At 29.8% G+C, this 24253-nt stretch overlaps 1 protein-coding gene across 1 annotated transcript in view; it reads right to left on the bottom strand.

The window, feature by feature from the left end:
- LOC121115765 (integrin alpha-PS1-like) overlaps window positions 1-17538 on the bottom strand; it is a 30745-nt gene extending 13207 nt beyond the window's left edge. The window contains exons 1-2 of the mRNA XM_040709897.2: window positions 16849-17538; window positions 16641-16782 (exon numbers count right to left, since the gene is read on the bottom strand). Coding sequence (XP_040565831.2) covers window positions 16641-16782; window positions 16849-17236 — 530 coding nt within the window. The 5' untranslated portion in view covers window positions 17237-17538. The remainder of the gene's footprint in view (window positions 1-16640; window positions 16783-16848) is intronic.
- Window positions 17539-24253: the final 6715 nt, after the last annotated feature.

Raw genomic sequence — 24253 nt, 5'->3', positions numbered from 1 at the left:
AACCAAAAAGCCCATGAAGGTCCGCTTCAGTAAGTTATTTTATTGAGTAGAAATACAGATCTAATTAAGTTTTTATATGAAATATTTATTATTCAGTTTGAGTATATATAAGTTTTAATCGATTTTGAACTTTGATATAATCGATCAACAAATAAATAAAATGTGAATATGTTTATATTTCGCTCCAGACAACCCCAATACAGTAATGCCTTGAGATACGAGTACCTCAAGATATGAGGTTTTTTTGGATACGAGCTGGATTTTGAGCAAAAACATTTATGAACAAACAAGTTTTTCTTTACAGATAAGTGGTTTACGAGAATTAGACTGATTTGGGATAGCCGCTTCAGGCTTTTTCTTTTTAAAGTTATTACTTACAGGATAAATTGCTTTGATTTACGAGCTCTATCCAAACAAAACTAGTATAATAGGATAATACTGTACTTTAACTATATAAAATGTTTGTGTGAAGGGTTCTGTAGAAATATAGACAAATAAAAAAATTAGTTGGACAATAGCCTTAAAACCATAAAATTAGCTTCAAAATTTTAAATTAATAAATTATGAAAACTTTTGCACTGTGTTATAGATAATAGAATATAAAAACAAGATTAATATCAAATTAAATCATAATGTCATTTACATGATCGTCAGAATTGTTGGAGGCTTAAGGAGTTACCAAATTGACGATTCAGATGTCTAAAAAGATTGACTTTTGGCGTTTTGATCCATTTGAAAGTGCCTTTTTTTATGTTCAACATTATAATGTTAGTTGCAGACTGAATGAATACAAGAATAGTTTGGATGATTTATACTTATTTTGCTGGACTCAAAATGAATCATTCAATAGGCAATATGAGGAAGAAAAGGTTGGCGGGGAATTCTATTCTCTGAGTTCCTTTTGGTCCCCAATTACCTTTCCTCTAACTTGTTGTTTTAAACACTACCATCATTCCCTTAAATCTAATTTATGTGGAAAATATATTTATAGAGGAATAGCTTTATCCGCCTAAAAACCCAAAAAACTAGCTGTATTGTCGTAAAAACTCCAAAACTAAAGCTTTTTTCCAATGTCCCTAGTAATGAACAAGAAAATGGTGTCATTTCCTCATGATTTAAACTCAATGATTTATTTTGTGAAACCGTTTAAGGTATCTATAAATATATATTTGAGGTGCAATCTTTATTTAAAAGGAAATATCACATTAAAAAATTGATTAAATCGCCATTTCTTTTTTTATGTAAAAATTCTTTTTACATAAAAAACCCCACTTTTGTAACCACCTGTGTCTTCAACCTTATTAAGAATTCTTGCTCCACAAACCCCTTTTAATTCTAAATTCCATTTTTCTTCTACTTTTTTTTTTTTTTTTGTTTAAGTATTCGAGAATTAATTGAAAAAAGAAGAGAGAAAAAAAATAAGACAGACGAAATGGCAAAGTGTTATAACGAGTTTTTTACAGGTAAGTAGGTCATAAAAACCTTTTTATTTATCATTTCAACTAGAAAACGTTCTGACCGCGCTAAATTGATTAAAATATTGTAATTTTGTACATAGATTAAAGTGGGTTTGGGATATTTCTTTTACTCTTAGATTATGTATTGGTTTAAAGGGGGGAGGCTTATGAAGGAAAAGAAAAGTGGACTTATAATTAATTCAAATCCTCAAAATGTAAAAGAAATGAAATGAAGAAAAAAAATGAAATGCAGACTTTTGGGGTTTTATAAATGATATATAATCTTTTTTTTTGTTTTTGTGCAAAAACTGGACCTCACATGATGAGAATTTGAAAATAAAAAAAATAATCCTTGGGCTCTGATATATTAATGATCACCTTTTTTTTCTTTCTTTTTTTTAAAAAGAAGATAAAATGATGAATTTCAGAAGTCAAATAATAGTGATTGAATTTACATATGTTTATAATATCCATTAATTTTAGTGTTGGATTGAAGTAATACTCGAACTCGAAAAAAACTTTAATTTACAAAAAAGTCGATCATTTTCGCAAAATTAATACTCAAACTTGCTCAAATACTATTTGAAAAACTCGACTAAATTCGAATGTTCAAAATTCGAAATATAAATTAATCTTATGACCAGTTGTTTTTGAAATTTGATTGAATAACTCCTTATAAATGTATTTAGGTTTGCATCAGTCCTTAATTATTCGGTTCAGTCCACTCTTAGAATTCTTGAATAGTATTGTGTTTACCAACCCGCGGATAGTGGCGCTATCTTATGTTGTTAGTACGTTATATTAATTTTTTTATTAAGACAACTCTGTTCATCTGTCCCATCTATAAGATATTGATGTGCATAACTCAAACTCGATCCTACCCATTGTTCAATTATTCAAACTCAATACTTATTACTTGAATGGAACCCTAATTATTATAAAACCAATGTATAAAACTTTGCAAACGTGCTTAATAGTTAAATATATGTACATAAAATCTCACATTATGGGTACCATAATCCATCATGGGTCACAATATGAGCATATGCACACACACATGAGGTTAGTTTTCTTTGCAAAGAGAATCATAATTACATATTAACACACCATGATCTTTGTGATTTTTTATTTTTTACAACTACAACTAACAGTAATAAAAAGGTAGAAAATACATAGTTAAATAAATAATTATTCAAAGGAAAGAGAGGTTTAAGTGAGTCGACCTTTAAAATAGTCTTGCGTAGAAAGATCGTATTTAACACCTAGCAACACATTTGTTACAAGGAAAATATTGTACTCATTCCGTAGTGTGTTTTAAAAGGTTTTTTTTTTTTTTTAAATAAGATTTTTTTTTGTTAGAATGCCCCGAAATACTATGGTATTTTCTACTAAAAGGAATACAAAAGCTATTTGCAAAATATCAGATCTGTCATGCCAATTTTAGCTTTTTCTATAAAAATCGGAAAATGTACACTCTGATGTCTTGTTCCTTTTCATTTTTTTAAATTTAAACAAAATATAGTCATTTTATAGTGTTATGGGTATTTACCTACAAAAAAAATGCACCTCGACTTCAAAAATTCAAGGTTCAGAGGAAGCGTTATAAGCATATATTACTTCAAATGACGTTATAATTGATATTGTCAACTGTATTCTCACTTTTATCATTTAATCAAATTGGTATGGTTTTGTAATCTTAAACCAATAAGAGAAGGAAGCTTTTTGATTTGCGCCCTTAACATAAAATAACAAAACAGAAAATTTGGCCAAATTTCAATCCCACTTCTACGAATGAGTATGTTGTTATGCACACCAAAGGGCAAGGGCTTTCCAATAAGTGGACTCCAGTTTACAACTAGACCACCTATTTCATGACCCAGGAAAATATATCAACACTATAAATACGCTTGAACGATTAGAAGTAAGTCTAGACAAATTTAATTTATGAAAAAAAGTTATAAATATCTTATAGTCGTCTTAATATATAACAATTTATCTACGAACAAATAGCTGGGCTGTATGTGTGTGGGTTTCTATAATGACATTTGATGAAAAAATTTCTTTCAAACTAGTCCCGTGGATCTTACTTTGAGTTCCACAAAATTCTGTTTTCTGAACTGTTTAAATGGTATAAAATTAAGGGTATAAGTTGTAACTTGTACATACTACAAGCAAATTGTTCAAGTTACAGTGAAGAAATGAGATGAAACACTCTAAATGAACAATTTTACAGTTTTTTACAATGATTTTTAACATTAAATGACGTAATTCTGTATTTTTTTAATGAATTTATTGTGTGACATATATTGAAGTCCATGTGGCCATTGTTGTGTCACTTATAAATAAATAATAAAAAAGAGATTTTAATCGAATGATTATATCAACTGTTAGTTGGTTATTAACAAGACTGGTGTTAAGATAGTCAAATGAGAGATACTAATTCCAATTTGTACACAACATTATATCTTATTTTTAATATAATGGGGATTTTATGACCAAAGGATCTTCTCTGAGGCCAAATTTATTTTATGTACATTCTACTTACATAATTTGTTAAAAACCTAATAAAATAATATCGTTTGGCTACTCATAAAATAATTAGGTGTGTGGAAAAAAAAATAGAGCTTCTTTAGAAACTGGACGTTAGATTCAATTTTGGGGTTAAGTTTTCTTGTTAAAAAAATTCAAAATATAAACATCAATATAAAAACCAGGTCATAATAAACCATTTATGACGTCAAATTAGTTTTTTACAAGTTTATGAGTTAAGTGGATAGAAAAAAATTCATATAAATACTCAATCTATCCACAAACATAGATCTATATTAGAGAGTTTTTAGCGATTATTTTGCTGGTATTGAATTAAAGTTTAGCACTTCAACAAGTGTTTATAGCACCTTTGGATATAAAATATTTGGTCCGTCAACACAAAAATAATCTTAAACAAAAAAATAAAGAAAATAAGAAAAAAAAAATACATCATAAATATATCCATACACATTTCGTTAATTATAGGAATTGTATTCAAATTTCTGATATAAGAAGGTAAGATACTCAAAAGGGTTTACTATAGTTTAACGTCTTCATCGGATTTATGGGACAGCATTTGGCCACGCTATGACAGCTTTCAAACATATAACATATATATATTTCTAATAGTTTCATTGTCACATGAATTTTTGCTAGATTAATTTACCTTTTTCGGCGACTACAACGGGTAAATCCGAAGAATCTGTCAATAGAATTTGCAGATAATTGTCCAAAGAACACAAAATTGGGATCTGTCAACAAAAAATCATTCTAACTTGATTTTATGTTGACGGATCACAATCATATAAATATAAATGCTAATGGTCGTCTATCAATCACTGACTCTGAGTATAAAAAGTCATCTTTTATTATTATTTTGCAAGTTCTTTTTATGGATTTATTAGGTAGAAAGACGAACACAAATAAATATCTACCTTCTAGACTTTTACGTACATATTTTTTCCCCTTTTCTTAATTAACATCTTCACGTCCCTTTTTCAAGAAAAAATAATAAAAAAATATAGAGAAAGAACGTGGGACGAACGTACCTTCATATTATATAGACACATCATATGTTCACATATGACTAAAGGTTTATTCTCAAAATCAACATAAACGGTTTGATTCTTCTTTGGAAATGAGGCTCATCTCCTTCTCTCTGTTCAATGAGTTGTACATAGAGAGAAAAACACAAATTTAACTATAAAAACTGTCAAAAACCTGTGCAGATTCTCCTTTTATTTATGAAGTCAGAATAAATGTTTTTATTAGTGTTGATACTCGGTCCAAGATCGAATTTGGAACCGGATCAGTCTTAAATTATATTTTTTTAACGGATTTGGGTGGACTTTTGTGTCTGGAACGCGATTTCCGAATGTATATCGAAATTTAAGGACTGATTTTTTTTTATCTATCCTGATTTATAAGTTTTATAAATATGATTTATGCAGCACCTCTAATGACGTCATTTTAACAAATTTCCAATGTTATTAGCGCAAAGTGTATGTAAAAAATTGTAAGTCAAACACAGCAGATTAAATAAATAGTTTATTTCTTTATAGTAACGTCATTGGGAGCATTTGTTTGAATAAATGTGCTATATAAAGAGTAAAAAATGTAATTTTTTTTTTTTTTTGACATTGATTCCTATTTTATTTTCAATTGTTCTCTATGGTTTTATTCCTCCATTTGGGGTCTCCATGATGCCCTCCGTTATGCTTGTAAATTTTCAGTGAGAACTGAATATCGTTGGTGACTAACCTTGTTATAATAACATAGCGAATTTTACAATTTAAAAACCCACATGACGTCATCAACAATTCATCTATAACATCAGTCTAGACTGAATTTTAAAAGAGACCGATTTATATCCAAGAGTGATCCACATCGATTTTTTTTATACCCTTCCAAGGCGAACTTCTTTAAATGACCGAATTAGTTCGATCTACTATAAATCGTAACGTTCTCAGACCGGCTTATGACTTTCAGACCAAACTTCAACTTAGGGTTTATCTAACATGCTCCACTTTCCCTGGGATTTTATACCTCAGAGAAATTCGCAATACAAAAATTATATTTATCAAGAAATCACACTTTTAATCTTCAGATCCTAACAAAAATACTTTTCTCGGGTATGTAAGCAACACAACATTAAAATGGATATTTTATCATAAGCTATAGAACTATGTTAGTTCCTAATAGTTGTTAAACATGATACCTATTAAAAGTATCAGTGAACTAATTGAATACTTTTTGCAATTATATTTGATACTAGTGAATTTTTAATATATCTACGAGTATATTAATAAAACCAGAGTATATATTTATCATAGTTTGTTGATCGGGGTAAACTTACAAACTGGCGAATTATTTAGGCTACGATATTGCAAAAGAATACTTCCCCGTGTCTTTAATCACCTGATTAAAAAAGATGTAATTTTTTTTATTTTGTAACAAACTCTTAAAATAGAAACAACGATTTGTTTTTTCACCTTTTTTAATACTAATGAATCAACCTTTGTATATAATTAAGAATGTAAGAGTGAGTAGAAACCCCTCTTATAGATACAAATGTTCTCAAGAAGGCCGTTAGTGGCTAAAATATATTTTATTACAAAAAAAAATGTTTCTTTTTTGTTTTTTGTTTTTTTGTTATGAAAATAAAAGCTTGGATAATTTCCAGGAACTTTTGGTTCTGCAATAATTGATTTGAAGAATTAAATTTTATGTTCCCAAAATGGATAAGAAAAGTTTTAATTAAAAGAGTTTAAATTGTTGTAGCTTCAATAAATGGTTTTAAGTCCGAAACAGATTGCTAGGCTAAAATAATAACTGAAGAAAACTAAATTGTATTTTATAGAGAATATATTATTCAATCATTAATACATTATTATCAACGAAGATTGATTCTATACGGAATAAGACATCTCCTAGTCACCGTCTATTTCCTAAGTTTATCGTTGGGGTAGATAAGTAGTTAGGAAACAGTTATAAACATTCTTTGATACCACGGTAATTGATTCCAGAACTTGTTAATAACTCAGAAACTAATGGAGTATCATCTTAAAAATAATTTGGAAAAAGAAAGGACATCATAAATTAAGAATTTATACATAATTTGGACCAAATATGTGGTACACACTATTGTGTCACAATTCCAACATTTTTTGAACGGTTACAGTACCAATATAGGTATCAGTATTTTGGTAATCTTCTATACCTTTATTAATACAAATATCCCACAAGAATGTCCCTACCTAGCAATTGATATCCACTTATAAAAGTGTCCCCATAATTTTTAATGGGAGTAGGGGCTAGCTTAGAAATTAAATTACTTTTTTATAAAACAATATTATATTTAATATTGGCAATTTCGTTTGGAATGGTGAGGGATCAGGGGTTTGGGAGATTATGTCATTGAGGACTGAATATTTTTTTATCATGTTGTGGAGTTCCAAGTATGGGTTCCAATATCAATCAAGTATAGTCCAGTTGAATAATTCAACCGGTATTCCGAACAACACTAGTACACACAATACATGAATATTCAAAAAAGTAACAAAGAGCTAATTACTTCAAAATATAAGTTTTTTTATGTGTATCATTAATTGTAAAGTCGCAGTCATTTTCAACAGAGTTTCTACGGGACTTATACTCCAGTGCAAATATTCTGCATCCGTTAAAATGATGCCTAACTAAGCTTTTTTTTATAAGTAACGAACCCACAAATGAATATTTAATTATAAATTCACTTTTTAATTTAGGAAACATAAATTAAAGATTTGGATCTTTCACGACTATTTTACTATTTATGTTTTATTCTTAAAATATGGTATTTATTATCTCATACTGTGAAAAACGTCAAAATTTACTCAAATAATGGTGGGGAAGGGTACTGTATAATAGTGTTGTTTACTGATACGTTTGTGACAGCAAGTACTGACACATTTAAAACGGTTCTATACTAAATTTGTAACGGAACTGGTGTTTAAGTCATTAAAATATTGACCTACAAATGACTTACCAAAAAAAAAAAAAACTGTCTTCTAAAGAAAAAAGGCCGCGGGTACCCAAATAAATACATGTGAGCTACTCTTAACAACATTTAGTTGAAATGTATTTATACATATAATAAAAAGTTATTTTAAATTTTAATTATTCATCTGAAACACTGCTTTTTACCCAAATCCATTTTTATACTTATCAATACCATAATAAAAACCTTAACAGCTGCATTGCCGGCGATGAAGAAATAATACATACATTGGCTGGAATGGTCATGGTAAGATTTTTGTATTATTATTTCTAATTGATTTTTGAGGGTAAAATTAAGAATAAATTTGATTAGATATCCGTTTTAGCCTCCCCAAATATCAAAAACCTTAGGTCTTAAGCTTACTCTACATTAGTAAATAAGACCAATTGTTTCCTCACTTCAGTCTTGACAAATTATTTATTAAACTGGACTGATATTTCGATGGAGACTACGTTGTGAAACTGTCGAACGAAATTTTATTTTCTAAAATACCCAAAAAAAAAATTAAACGTCATTTTTGTTTGTGGAACCGATCAAGACCGATTTTTTATAGATCGTATGTCAATATGAAATCCGTATATATCTAATTTGGACCAAATGAGCTACGTTTTACTAAACTTATAACAGTCTAGGACCCAAATCCAATACTTATATATAAATTACAAAAAAGAATAATTTTTTTGCAAAAAAATAAGTCTACTATTGTTTTTAGAAATTTCTTACTCCATTCATCATCGTTCTATTACTGTTATAATTTATATATGAATGTAAGTTTTCTACCTTCCTCTCCCCCCCGTCACCCTCTTACTACTAGGTATGTAAAATGCGTGGGATTCCGAAAGGAAGTAAAGCATTCGACTATTTTCATTCATGCTAAGATTTTAAGAATATAAGAAAGAAAAAACTCGATCTCCACCCAGTTTAATAACCCATTTGTTACAAATACATTATAGGTTTACTTGTATCGGGGATAGTGCTGTGTCATTCCTTATTTAGGACCAAGGGCTACGGTCCAGTTCAGTTCGATCCGTAACAGTCATAGTAAAGATTGCTTGATGGCGCTGGTGTCGTGTATAAGTCAAGTCAACGGGTGTGTGCACCTGCCATATGATATACAATTTGTAAAATATTAAAGCAAATATACCCCAACAACAGCTGATGTCAACTTAAGTAAATAACAATCTCCCCAATAAAAACTTCGTTGCTCTAAATATTCTCTATAGGTCCGGCCCAGTTCAATCCCACTTTGTAGTCCTTAAATGAAATACTCGATTCCTTGATGACGTAATTTGATATATGACGTCCTTATTACGTCGTTACAGTACTAACACAAAAATATATACCGTATTTTGTTGTCAGCTGCCAATGTTCTGAACTTGGATTCGTTGATTAGAATTAACTATTGCTTAGGCGCTGTGAACCATATTATTGAATAATAATTCGATATGGGGGGAAAAAGGGCAAAGATTTTGGGCCTTTTTCTGTTTATTTTGTATGCAAGGTTACGTGATATTATAAAAGTAACGACGTGTAACGAATAAATATTATTATGCTGTATAAAAGGAACGGTCTTTGACTTGACTGGACCGACACAACACTACTACAAGGGGGAAGGGGGACTATGTTCCTTCAAAATACTGTCCTAAAATTGTATCTATGTGATGAGGTGATTTTCTCATTATCTCTAACGTCACTCCCTCCTTCGTCCCACTACTTAAGTTGTAAGGTTGACATAATAATATATTCTATTTTTAAAGATATGTACGTACATACACTGTCTTACAAGCTCTCTGAATGAAAAAGTAAATAAAATTCTCGAAACATTTTGACAATATTTTATTTTATATATATGTATTATTACATATTAACAACTCCTCTCTCCCCTCCTCCTCTTAAAAAGACAACAACGCCATTTTCTTTTTTCCCTCTTTTTCTTTTTTTTTTTTTTGAAGAGCTGAAATAACAAAATGACTTGACGATTTTTTATTATTCTTATTCTTATTATTTAATTTTCCAAAAAATAAAATTTCTTTTTCCACAAAATATTTATTCATTTACTATGATTTTATTATGAAGGGCTATTTTATTCTAATGGGAAAATATCAATAATAATGCTGCAATTCGCTATGTAAATTATGGACCAATCCACGGCCAATTATGTTTTCCTTGTATAGCCCAAACTTGAGTATTTGGACAGATCTTTCGAAGAAGTAGATTGATCGTAATGATTTACAGCTTTCCTATATAAAACTTATATCCAGCTGGATCGATTTTTTAAAAAGACTCTGGATCACGTGAAATAAGCAAGCATCTCTAGGATGACGTCAAACAAAAGTCAAGTGTTCTTTAAAATGAATAAGTATCTATATAATGACGTCAAAATTAGTCTTTCAATGGAAGTAACTCTTAATTGTCATTACATGATATCAAAATCTTTATGTAATTATTTAATAACTAGGATCGTTCATCTTAAGCAACCATTAGTATTTAAAAAAAAGAAGAAGAAAGTTAACATGGTAATCCTGACAATTTGAATCATTTTTGAGAGGACTTCGTTGTCATGGCGTTTCATTAGCTGAAATACAAGCAACTATAAAATGAAGAGATTAGTACCACTCAGTATCAAGCAATTACTCCGATTATAAGTCTCAATTCCACAAATCCTCAGCCTTACTCTTCGTCTTTCACTCACGCACACACTAGCAAATTACTTTATACTTAGATATCCTCTCCTCAAAAATTAAATAATAATTATTAATCATAACAGCTTTAGAAACAAAAAAAACCTACTCAGGTTACCAACTACATCAAAACTCTCATTCTAAAAAATGCTTAGTGCAGACAACCCTAATGAGTGATAACTATCAAATTTGAAACTAAGTCAAAACTTAACTGTTATAAAATGAATATCACAGGCTACAAATCCCTTTCTTTCACATCTCTTATATTCACTTTTGTAAAATATTCTGATCGTTTTTTGCTAGATTTATTTAGTGAGCTATATCTCACAATTCATAAATTGTATCAAAAAAAGGTTACAGTATATTTATAGGTTATGCATACACTTTAAAAAATTTGATATACAGTGAACACTTATTTCATTGTCCAGGAACTGAAGATTAGCAAAAAAAACCGTTGAGAACCATCTTTATCAGATAATCCTAACTATGTTAATTTTATTGTAAAATATAAAGCGAAAAAACGATCATAACTTATTACTCCACTTATTATATAGCTACTGACGTATACAAAGAGACAATGCATATTGAAAATTGTTTTATCAAGGTGGTTTTTAAACTTCAATCGACTTTAGAGACAATTTGAATTCTTTTTTTTTTTTTAGTTTGGAATGCTAAACTGTTGGCATTGAAAGTCGAAAAAGTATCGAGTTAACAAAAAAGAAATATTATCTCGACTAAAGTTTCAGTCGGATAGATCCTAGTATATAGTAACAGCATTCAATTGAATTTTGAATCATTTACTAATACAAAATCAACGTCATCTTCACCTCAAGGGTCAACCATAAGTCTAATCCCAATTAATGTTGCATATGTTTGAGCTCTTTTAAATGAAGTATGAATTGGTCTTGTAAATTATAAGATTATCTAGGAATTCTTAATTTTCCGCAGGTTTCTTAAATGCATTATATTTATAAATTTTTGTTGATAAATATGTTATTTTTGAGATTTAAACGAGCAGAAGTTTATTTTCCTTTTCAACAAGTAACATTTTTTTCTTTTAGTTCTTCACCTAATACACTTTAATTTTGAATAACATTTTTTGATTAGCAACCTAGTTTCCAATGATTGGAGGATGATTATAATTAATCATGAAATTATTTCCCAAAATACATATTGTATTCAGTACATATTACTTTTGCTATTTTTATTAAGCAAAAAAGGCAAGAAATAGGTAACAAAATCTTTTTTTTTTTTCGTTTTTGTCTAAGTTCAATCCTGACATGAGTATGTAGTGCGTCAACACGAAAGCAATATTCAGACGCTTTATAAATAGAATGTCTCTATCCCAATAATTAATAGAAATTAAGAAAAGGTTTATGATTTATGATCCCATTTGATGCCTAATTCCACAAAAGCAAGTGCATCTAACTAATAATCAAGGAAATAAAATAAAATATAGTATCATATTCATTATATAAATGTGTCCTTTTTGCTTGAATTTTAAATTAATAGAGCAGGATTTTGTATTTCAATATATCTCCTTTCTTATTAAGCTTCAGAAAAGACAAACAAAAAAAAATATTTTTTTCTCCTTTTCCTCATTTTCGTTCATAATCCCGTTAATGATTGTTCCGGACAAAATATATACATATTAATTAATGCTTCATTGAGCGATTCATACGACAGAAAACTGAACAAATAGTAATTGAACAATGAGAATACCAACATCTCATGTACAGACCAAAAACAAACTGGTTTTCATTATTTGTATCATTCTTAAATTAAACCAAATTGATCCAGTAATATTATTATTTAATTTGCAACTTTTTATTTTCTTAAAGAAAATAATAATAACAAAAGTTTTTTTATTGTTATTATTATAAAGAGAAATTTTTTGAGCTTTTATTTTATTTATTTTTTGTTTCCAGCACATTTTTTCTTCTGCTTCTTTTTTATACATATTTAAGTCTTGATTTTAATCTGTAAGAATGTAACTCTATAGGTTCATAATATGTGTCTATATACAAATTGGTGTTGGATTCGAATCAAAGATTTCGAGTTGAGTTTGTGTTAAAGCAGTATACACATATGTGTGTTCACAGTTGGAGTTACAGTTTTTGAGAGTTTTCACATGTTAAACATATATAGTGGTTTTCTCCTTTGTAGTAGATGATCAATCCTTCTTTTAAATAGAAAATTATTATTATTATTTTTTTTTTGTCCTTTAATTTATTGTTATTCCAATGATTCGAGTTGTGAATATAATTTGAGTTCAAGTAAAATTGAAATGCCGCCAAAAAAAAAAAACATCCCACGTCCATTTTGGAGCAATTTTGCTCAAACTGGTAGACTAGTCGAGTGTTTTTTTGCTTTTTTTTTTAGTTCAAGTGATGTTCGAATCCAACACTAATACAAATAAATGTATAATTCTCTCAGGCCTTTTTATTTAATGCAAATAAGTATGTAAAAATTTTCTCGAAATAATATCAAAGAAATCTCGGGAAATTTCATTTTTCCCCACTCCTTTAATTAAAGAATATTACACAACTTATTTGTCAATCTCAAAAATTAGTGTTGTGTTTAAGACCATTTTGAGTATACAGTATTAAGTTTTTTCATAATTCAGATCACAAAAAAAAAAAAAAAAAATTGTTTTTTTTTTGTTTGACTAATAAATGAGAAATTGTATTGCACACAGACTGTTTGCCAATATATGCACAAATGAGCGTCGGGTTCAAAACAATCTTAATCCAAATATAGACAAGACATTGAGAGATCAAGCCCTAAAAAACTAAGAAGTTTCTTAATTAAGAAAATTGGAAAGATCAGGATTTTATACAGCCTGTTCTTCAATATATCCACAAATTAGTGCATTGTTTAATACCATTTTACTCCAAATACAGACATACCTTTGGGAGATCGAGCCCGAAAATACAAAAAAGATCAAGTTTAATCTTTTTCAGGGAGAGAATTAGAAGGATTAGGATTTATACAGTCTGTTACGTCAATCGGTCCACAAATTAGTGTTGTGTTTAATAACATCTTACTCAAAATAAAGACATTTCTTTGAGAGATCGAGCGCGGAATAAAAAGATGATCAAGTTTTGGCTTCTTATGTGAGAACTTTGAATGGGTTTTGATTTCATACAGGCTGTTTGTCAATTAATGCAGAAATTCATGTTGTGTTTTAAACCCATCCTACTCTAGATAAAGACATGACATTGAGAGTTCGAGCCCAAAAAACAAAATGATCATGTTTTTGCTTCTTAAATTAGAAAATGGAAAGGATTATGATTTTATACAGCCTGCTTGTGCACAAATTTGGGTTGTATTCAAAACCACCATACGCCCAAATAACGATATGACTTTGAAATATCAAGCCCAAGAGAGAAAAAAATGATCAAGTTTTAGCTTTTTAGATTAGAAAATTAGAATGATTAAGATCGAGGCAAGACTAAGATATTCAAAAATGGATCATAAAATCGGTTTCGAGACGAAAGAGATATCGAAAACTCCATCATCACAAAAAATAATTAAAAAATTTAAAAACATTTATAAAGGAAATAAGGCAGTTTATTTTTCCTTAATTCAATAAACCTCCATTTATCATATTTGACAAAAGAGTTTTGGAATTCTAGACACTTAGACATTTTTTTTTTATCACAAAAATTATGGATGTGATAGCAAAAATATAATCCATGGATCATTAACGAGGGGGAATTGCGAATGTTGTACTTATGGACTTGCAGGGATACAAATGTATTTTTTCATCGAAAAAAGGGCTAAATACTTATTTACTAAAAGTATAAATACTGTTTATTGAAAAATTATAAATCGATTTTTTTAAAACTATATAGAGGAAATATTTCATTTTTTATAAATATAAGTGTGAACAGTCAATGAATTAATTATGTGAGTTTAAAAAATTCCCAATTTCGAACGATAAATTCTAAAATCTCGATATAAAATAAAAAAATCAGAAAATTATGAACACCAATTAACTAAGTGGGCGCTATTGGCTTAGAAAAATAAAATAAATATGAAAAACTGAAGAGAAAATCGGAAAACTTCTTTTCTGAATGTAATAACTATTATTTCATCAATCAATTTATGGACTTTGTGCATAAGTCAATATTGTACATGTATATCCGGGTTATTCTGGAGTAAAAGAAAAAAAAACTATGAAACATAAGAAGATCAGAAAAGTTTCTTTATAATTAAAGGTCCATTTTTCAAAAAGAAAAACATTCAGATCCGATTGCATCAACACAAGTTAAATTTAAACATTGAAGTTTTTGACATCTTTGCATTTACACTTATTTAATTATAGTGGAATTGAATTATTTATTTCAACTCTTTATTAAATGTCCAAATTTCGTTAAAGTATGATTTTTCATATAAGCAGTACCCTTTTAATTATATATATGAAAATTTATATAACGTTCTTTTGTAACAGAGGGAGTTTCATGCAGTCCAATATATCCGCATACCTAATCAATTATGCGGACTATTCAGGGTACTGCAGTATGTACATTTTTGATGCTAGAGGGTCAAAGAAAGCGAAGTATATATATATATATATATGACTCTTCAACATTAAAGCGAACTAAAAAGGATTTTTCTTAAAATGAAGTCTGTATAATGTACTCTGTAGAATTCGATTTTTTATCAACAGATTATTGAAATTAATCATTTGGAGTCGCCACAAATTACACTTAAAAATCGTAAAAGTTCATTGTCAGCATGAAATCATTAGATGTTTGTCAATTCTTTTAGAAAGGGGTGAGATCTGACCAAAATTAAAATCATAAAAGTCAAATGAAGGTTTAAAACTATAGCTAACACTATCATTGAGCCGTATCATCCAAGAAAATTGAATATAAGGCATATAATTGACCAGAATAATATGTCTATGAAATATTGGGCTGTATGTTAATATACGAGGTTTGTCTGAAAAGTTTCCGACCTCAACATAAAGATGACAGCAATCGTTCATAAAAGCTAATCACATCTGTTTGAGTTTTGGGGAAATAATTCTGAATTTTCATTTCATTTTTCAACATAGGCTCCTTGTAACTCTCCCAGCGAAGATAGAGACTGGACGGGGTACAGAGAAGGGATCATAGCTGGGCAAAGTGTTACAAGGAGACTATGTTGAAAATCACATAAAACATTCAGGATGTTTTTAACTCACCACATAAGTATAAAAAAAGGTAAAATTCATGCATTTACTACACCATGAATGAAGTAAGGCACAAAATCGGGGAAAATAGGAATAGAACATTTTCCCTCAACATTTTTAATAATTATTGCATCCATCAAATATGGAATATGTAGATGATATTCAGGTGTAGAAGTCAATATTATTATTTGTATTTGGAGCAGAGGGGGTTCAATGCACCCAAATGTACTTTTTGTGGGGGTTAATTGGGGCATAGGTTTTGTTGTGTGTGTGTGTGTTTTTTTTCACTTTGCGTCTAGAGGGGTTGTGGTTTTTCGTTTCTTTCTTAGCACCAGGAATGATGATGATTTTTTTCCGTTTCGTTTTCACTTTTTACTATTATAATATAGGGGTATTTGGTTCAGAAAAATCTATTGGACCATGATTGCAAATGATCATGCATGTCATTGATAATTATTACTGTTCACTTTTCTTTTTTACTGTTCATACAGATGTATGTAGTAGGTACTGTTAAGTAATTGCATAATTTATAAATTTAACTGATGCCAAGAAGATTTTATTATTATATATTTATTCAACATATATATTTTTAAAAGGGGAATTAAATGAGAAGAAAAATTGAATTAAAAAAAGGCTTTAAATAATGGAAGGTGGGAAGAAGAAGAAGACATTTCATCCCCGCCAAATTCCTTCCAAAATCGTTCTTACATACATACTTAAATAAAAAATTAATTGATAAAAACCACAGAACTTACTTTTTTTTATCCCGACCCTCGCATGGATCCCATGTCGCAAGATGCTCCAGATTCTGTGAAAGTGTAAAGCAGCGTCCATTGCCCCATCGATGCTGAAATTCTTTTTTAACATAGCGGTGAGCACAGACAATGACTTGTTTACCTAAAATCATGTAAAGTCATACAAATTAGAACTTCGCTTAAGTCACTAGGATTCATCCTAACTCACCAGGGCCTTGTGAATGAACAGCAACCCCTAACCATTGCCCACTACTCTCTCCCTGATCTCCATAGATACCGCCATAGTTATTAATTTGATCACAGTCATTCGGAGAAGAAGTAAAAGAACATTTCCAAAGGGAGCCTTCTTCATCTGAGTCAGGGCGCCGGCGGTCTAGTGGCGCACCTACGAGGATGACAGACTCTGGACTACGGGATGGCGAGAGTATAACATGGCTTGCAACGGAAAAGCCGAAATAAGAACCCGGATTCCCTTTTTTGATAATTCCAATACGGGGTTCGAGGTTGAAGTGGAGGGTTGGTTGAAGGAAGAATGTGAGTAGGAGGAACCAGGAGAAGAATGCGGAAGAGCTGAAAAATAGGGTCTTTGTCGTCATTGTTGGCACGCACTAATATTTGCTAGCTTATGGGAGCATCACTAATTGAGGGTTCAGGGGGTGTATGATGAGTATCTAATTTAACAAAAATAATATGGATTAAGGGGCCACTGTTTGTTTGCTTTGTTGGAGAAGAGGGAACAAATGGTAGTTAGAGATGATTTTTGTCAGACGTTCTCAAGGATCATCACACATTCTATTATAATAACAGCACAAACTCATCTCGTTCAAAATAAAGGTAACTGAAAACTAAATGTTGGAGAACGAGTTCCCTTACTTTACTTTCAACATCAAGGCACAAGAAAAAGAAGAAAAAAAAAGAAGTATGAAAACTTTGACGCTTTCGGGCCTGCGAGTCTTCATCATCAGATGAAGTACCAGGAGCACCCACCATGTCTGTGGTGTGTACGGGCACACACACTTTTACCTTCGTCTTCTTCTTCTTCTCATTTCTTACCTGCTCATAACCTCTAAAAACTATCATCATTATATTTTGAGCAGTCAATAATATCAGAGAAATAAGTAGGGTTTTTTTTCTTCTCTTCCCTCATTGAGAACTTTGTTTTAAATGTCCTTTTTTATCACATCGTCCACTTCCTTATTAAATGAAGTCTCTCTTTTAATTCACTATCATAATTTAAGTATAAATAAAATAAATTAATTACCTCAGTAACCCTATCCATTATGACAGTGAGTGAGTGATAGATAATTTTTATAGATAGATAAAAATCAATATCTTTCAATCAGTAAAAAAAAAAAAAGTTCACCTCAAGATTTATTAGGGTCATGAAAGTTGAATCCATTTTTCTCATAGGTATACTAATAATGCATTTGATACAAATTAAGGTCAGAGACAAATATAAGTGACATTCTACAGTCTTATATTATTAAAGGTATTGATTTCCTCATTATATTTAATATACGAGTATGTTGTGTTTATGTTCGGAGTTTTTGTGCAAGTTGGATCATATTCAATATAATAATTACTCATTTGGGGTTCGAATTTAAGTTTTTGATTGAAGAATTTGGCAATTTTGGAGTTTGCTCGATTCTTTAAGAATTTCCACAAAATATTTCATTTTTAATACTTATTTTCATACAAAATTCCGTTAAATTCGAATTAAAATTTTCCAATTGGGCCGTGTTCGAATTTTTCATTTTTGCATTCAACTGAAGTATTGTTACAGTACGATAAACCAATTTTTGTGATTGTTCGAGCCCGGTTTTTTGAGAATTACCAGATAATATGCTGTGAAGTTTATATTATCTTTGATACATTACGACTATCAACTTTTCTTTTAATAAACAAGGAGCATTTGTAGATTTTGATTTCCTTTTCAATATGACTAATGTTTTTAACTTTGATTATTATTTCAGTTCAATTAATATCAAATTTTCTGTAAATTTTATTTGGGTGAGTAATATACATTTAAAAAAAAATGTAGGTACTCTTCCATATTAACTGTAAAAGTGATGTTTTGCAGATAGTGGTCTAAAATTTGGATCATACTTCTCTGAGCGATAACAGGGACAAAACGTGGGACAGGTATGATTTTAATTCCCATACTGACAAATAAATTAAAATGAAATCATGGTGCCAATAAATATAGTTAGTAATTTATATGGTTTATCGAATTACATTTAATTAAATAAGACGTTATGTGAAAATAAATTGCAACTTGTACAATCTCCTTGTACAAGTTACAACTTTTACATAAAATATATACCATTTGTATACCACCTGTTGGGAAACAACTTGGAAATTTTGTATACTGAACTTAAATAAGACCTCTTCTGTTTATAAGTAGTGCTATGGTAAGCTTTTTAAATGAGCAGTACTAAATAAGCCATATACTAACTTCGCTTTATTCTCTGGCGACTGTCAAGGTTCTCTATGATTAGAATTGGGTCAATAACTTAGTCATCAGAGAATAAAAAGCTAAGCATCACTTTTTTGGTCGGACACTTGCCTACAACATTATTTAAGGGCTTCAGTTGGATTATACTAAAAGGGGACGCAAAACTTTGAATGACAATTTTATTGTTGTTATTTTGAATTACAACAGTTCAAACAAAAATAAGCACGTTTTATTTATATTCCGTGTCTCTTAGTGTAAAAATGATGAAGCATCAACAAAAAAGGCAACGACTGTGCGACTTTCTCTACGCCGGTGTCAATGCCGAAAAGGCTGCAGCGACCGTCGACATCCCGGCTGCCTACAACATTAAGAAGTGCTTCTTTCAAACAGCTAAAAAGAACCAAAACTTCTAGAGTAACAATATGTCTGACTTCTGACCTGCCTCCATATGGCCCTCCTCCAGTCTTGACCTCAATACCTGGAGTTTGTCGTTTAAGAAACATGTTTGCTTTACGGCTCATCCAATCTGCAATCATGAAGGCGTGGTACGCATTGTACACAGCCTTCATCATCAAGGGCTGCCAATCTGTTCTTTGGCGTGGGGAGGCTGTTATTGGTTGTGAACATATTAAATAAAAAATCTGTTAAAAAGAGTCAAAATAAAATTATCACAAATTTATTTTGAGTGGTCTTTTCTTGACTACATAAAAATCATTTTTTTCGTAATTATATCACTCTACTACAAGTTTTTGGGTCCCTAGACTGAAGACCTGTTTGACATTGTTCAAAGCCACATCAATGTGTTTTGCATCATATTTAGCAATTGCTATAACTACGTAGATAGAAGGTTACAAATCTAGGGCATCATGCAATCGGGCTTGCTAAAATTTTCAATTTGATGTATTGTACCGACTGCATGGGCATTATGAACATATTTTGATTAAACACGCAACTACTCATACTTTAGATTGCTGAAATATAAATATTATTGAAATTTTATTCCTCTAAAACTACGTAAATCCATAATTGTGATCACAATTATGGATTATTTTGCCTAACAAATGTTTGATTTTTAGTAGGCTATATTAGACTTGTGACTACAAAAGGGTATAGTGAAAATGAAATTGTTATTTAAACTGTCTTTTATGAAAAAAGATCATCAAATAATTTTTTCTAAATTTTGTACTTTAAAAATATAATTTCAAGCTCGTCAACCCAAAAGAAAAACTTAATTACGGACCTCCCCCATCCCTGGCACTTTAAATGCCACTTTTTGGATAAAATTATGCCTGCAGAACTGTATCGAGGCAAAAACATGGAACTCCACTCCTTTTAATGATAAAAAAAACAAGCTTTACGAAAATATATTGAATATAAATAATGAATATTACTAATCAACCAACATTATTTTTAAATCAAAAAATTTTAAATGCCAGAGGCGTCAACAAGGGGTGAACCGGAGGGGATTTATCACCCCACCCCCCTAATTAAGGATTTTTTGCTTTTTACTTTAATTTTTTAGGCATATGATAAAAAAAAGTTTAAGCAAATCTAGGGGTAAAATTTTTTTTTTTTAATATTTTCCCAATTTTTTTTTTAACAGCTGTGAATATTTGAAATTTTTTCCCAAAAAAATTAATATTTTAAATTTAGTTTTTTTCCAAAAAGCTTTTAATTTGAAATTTCAGTTTATAAATTTCATTGTTTTTGAAGAACTGTAGATTTTTGAATTTTTTTTTTTTAAATTAAATATTTTGAAATAAATACTATATTTTGAAGTTTTTTTCCCAAAATTCAATTTTTGAAATATTTTGTGAATAGCTATGAATTTTTTTTATTCTTTTGTCCAATTTCCAAAAAATTTCAAAAACCAAGCTCTCCACCCCCCTAAAAAAAAATATATAATTCTATATAATTGACGCCCATATATCAGCATTACTTTTTGTTCGTGGAGTTTCCGGACACCCAGAAGAACACAAAGAACGAAGTACGATGAGGATCTCGAGTTGTTATAACACAAACATCGGTACTTAGGTATATATACCTATATAAATATTGAATAGAGGTACAAATTTGAGAGAGTAATTATCTCCCTATTGTACTCCTCTTGTAGGCAACAGCCTTCAATTACATATGTACTTATAATATTTATCCCCCAAAAAAAAAAAACAACAACAAAAAACACACACACACTTCATTGTGCCAAGGGTTCGAATAGTAAGTTATACATACAATTTACATATTTGGTGATAAATTTGTGGAGATTTTTAAAAGATAGAATAATGACAGAAGTAAATATACTTTCTGGTAGATTTAGAGTCTATTTATAGTAGTGAAACTTTGGTTAAGTTTGTTAATGAGGGAAGGATAGAGATTTATCACATGACGTCATTACATTGAAAGTTGGTCATCTTGAAAGGAAGAATACCCATCAACTAAATTTTGAAAGAATATAAATCCTTGCTGCAATATCAGAACAACTTTGTCTTTTACATATGAATCATCAAAAAATTTGTAGTATTCTCCACTTTCTTGGATGAAATTCAAACACCTTTAATGTCAGCTAAATTTATTCAGTAATATAATAAGACGGATATAGACCCTTTTTACTGATATTACAAATTGCAAAGTAAACGAAGAGCCAATTCATATTTGAGGCACAGTTGTTGATTAACCAGAATATACAAATTAGCAAAAAAATATGCCTCATGTCTTTAAAAAGGAAAGAAACGTGAACACTCTCCCAGGGTATTTAAAAAACCTGACACAACAAGTCTTACGAGAGTTTTAAACAGTATGATTTTACTTTATAAGAATTATTCTAAAAAATTTGACTTTATACGAGCACAAAACTTTTTTTATTTGCAACATAAAGAATGTTTTTATTTTTATTTTCCAAATCTGTTATAATTACTCTTAAAGTCTTGAGGAGGAAACATCAATGTATAAAACGTGTGAGTTCATGGACGACAATGAAGAGTAACATTGTTTGGGAAGTTATATTTATAAGTTTAGTTAGAATTGAGGCTCGACAAAATAGAGATTCCTGTCTATCTTTATGCTGGATACAGAGTAGGTTTTTTTTGTTCCACGTTAATTTTTGGTTTCTATTTTTTATTTAACCAGCAGATTACATTTCATTGATGGGATGATTGGAAGAAAAAAATAGTGATTCCAATGTGATTCGTAGTAAAAATTCCCGATCCCGATTCGGATCTTTTTAAATTTTAAATAATAGTTAAAAAATACCATTTTGATATTGGGGCGTCTGCAGAAATAAATTCTGAGAGGGGCTTGGGTTTTAGGATTTTTTTTAAAAACAAATTTAAAAAATTAAATTTTTGGAAAAAAAAATTTTAACTTAAAATTTGCAATTTAAATTTTTTCAAAAATTCACAACAATTCACAAAAATTAAATTTTTTGGAAAAATTTCAAAAATCCACATCTATTTACAAAAATATATTCATTTTTTTTTATTTCAAAAATTAAAGTTTTTGGAGAAAAATTTCAAAAATACATTCATAAAAATTCATTTGAAAAATTTAATTAAATTTTATAGTAATAAGCAAAAATTTCTTTTTTTTTTTTTTTTTGGGGGGAGTCTATTTTTTTCATAACTTAGAAAAAAATAATAATTATCAGTAATAAATAAGAATCGGTACGGAAAAATTATACATTATTTTCCCGATGCCGATTCCAGAAAAAACGCCCGATTCTTCGATTCCCCATTCCAATTAATCGTTCCATTACTACTCGAGACTCGACTTGGACTGTTAGCTTATGGACTTTTCCCCACCTTTGATTAATGGTAACGAGAAAGAAATATTTGATTATAAGTTCACCTTTGGAACATTCGCATAACGAGGAGTGCAACCTGAAGATGTTGTTATTTTGTTTGTTTAGATAACTATCCATGCAGTTGGCACAATGATACACACTTACTCAGTAATGGATTCCACACCAACGCAATGTAGTCCTATATAATATATTTATCTCTTTATTTATTTGTTCTCAAATAGTACTAAAGGAAGAAAGAATGAGACCCAAGATGGCTTCTCTCTCTCTCACTCTCTCTACCATTCATATCAATACAGCCTAATCATTATATTGATAATAATAACCACTTATTTAAAATGAAAAAAAGCCCTCTATCCATGGGTTTGAAAAGTAAATCATTCGTGTCTTGTTGTTGTGATGTGTTCTACTTCAATATTATTATTATGTATCCATCGTTCTTATTCCTATTTGTTATTGTTTTTCCTCCTCCAATTGTGAGGTCTTTTCTAGAGTATGAATGTATTGTACCTAGTATGAATGTCTGTTGTCTCCGTAGCTGTAGGTGAATTCACAGGAAGGAAATTAGAATTCCTTTCCGTGCTTTGGAGATACATACACCATATGCATGTAGATACCTTAATTCTATCTGATAGTGTTGGGTTTCGCTCTGAAAGTCCTAGACTGCTTTGAAACCTTTATGATTGTAGCTTGACTGAACTAATTCGGCCCTCTAAATACAGGTTGTCGCAATAAAGATTATTTTCGAGAATGCATGCCAATCGTCCTGTAGAAGAAACAGCATAGTTGGGGTGGTTCCATTATTACGGCAAAAGTTTTTTTTTGTTTTTTTTTAATGCAGTCAGTTACTTTGATACGTTGTAATAGTGACAACCGTTGCAAGTAAATATTACCAAAAATAGATATTAGAGAAGATTGTATAAAGTACTCATTGCAATTTAGCTGCAGAGTTTTTATGGGTGAATTTTATTTTTATTAGTTAATTGCTTCAATTTCTAATAAGTATACAAAAAATGATTTCTTCAATTTGTTTTCCTAATTTTAAATTTTCCATTCTTGGAAGGTAACTAACAAAGCTAAAACTGATACAATCAGCTTTAATGTTATGTAATAATTTTAAAATAGTGCCATTTGTCCAAATCGAAGAATTTAAAATGATTTTTTTTGTGGAAACCCCAACATATTTAAAACCCTTACACTAATACCAATTATTAATTATGTAATCAATTAATCATCCACAGCTTTGTTATTAATTGAATATTGCATCTCTTTATATTAAAAAAGACCATCCCTTTAAAACCTCTCAATAAAAAGTTATATTTAAGACAAACACAAAAATTAAAAAATCACAGGGTATATAGT

Source organism: Lepeophtheirus salmonis, chromosome 4 (assembly GCF_016086655.4).
Source record: "Lepeophtheirus salmonis chromosome 4, UVic_Lsal_1.4, whole genome shotgun sequence".
Lineage (NCBI taxonomy): Eukaryota > Metazoa > Arthropoda > Copepoda > Siphonostomatoida > Caligidae > Lepeophtheirus > Lepeophtheirus salmonis.
This window is presented reverse-complemented; position numbering and strand designations above follow the sequence as displayed.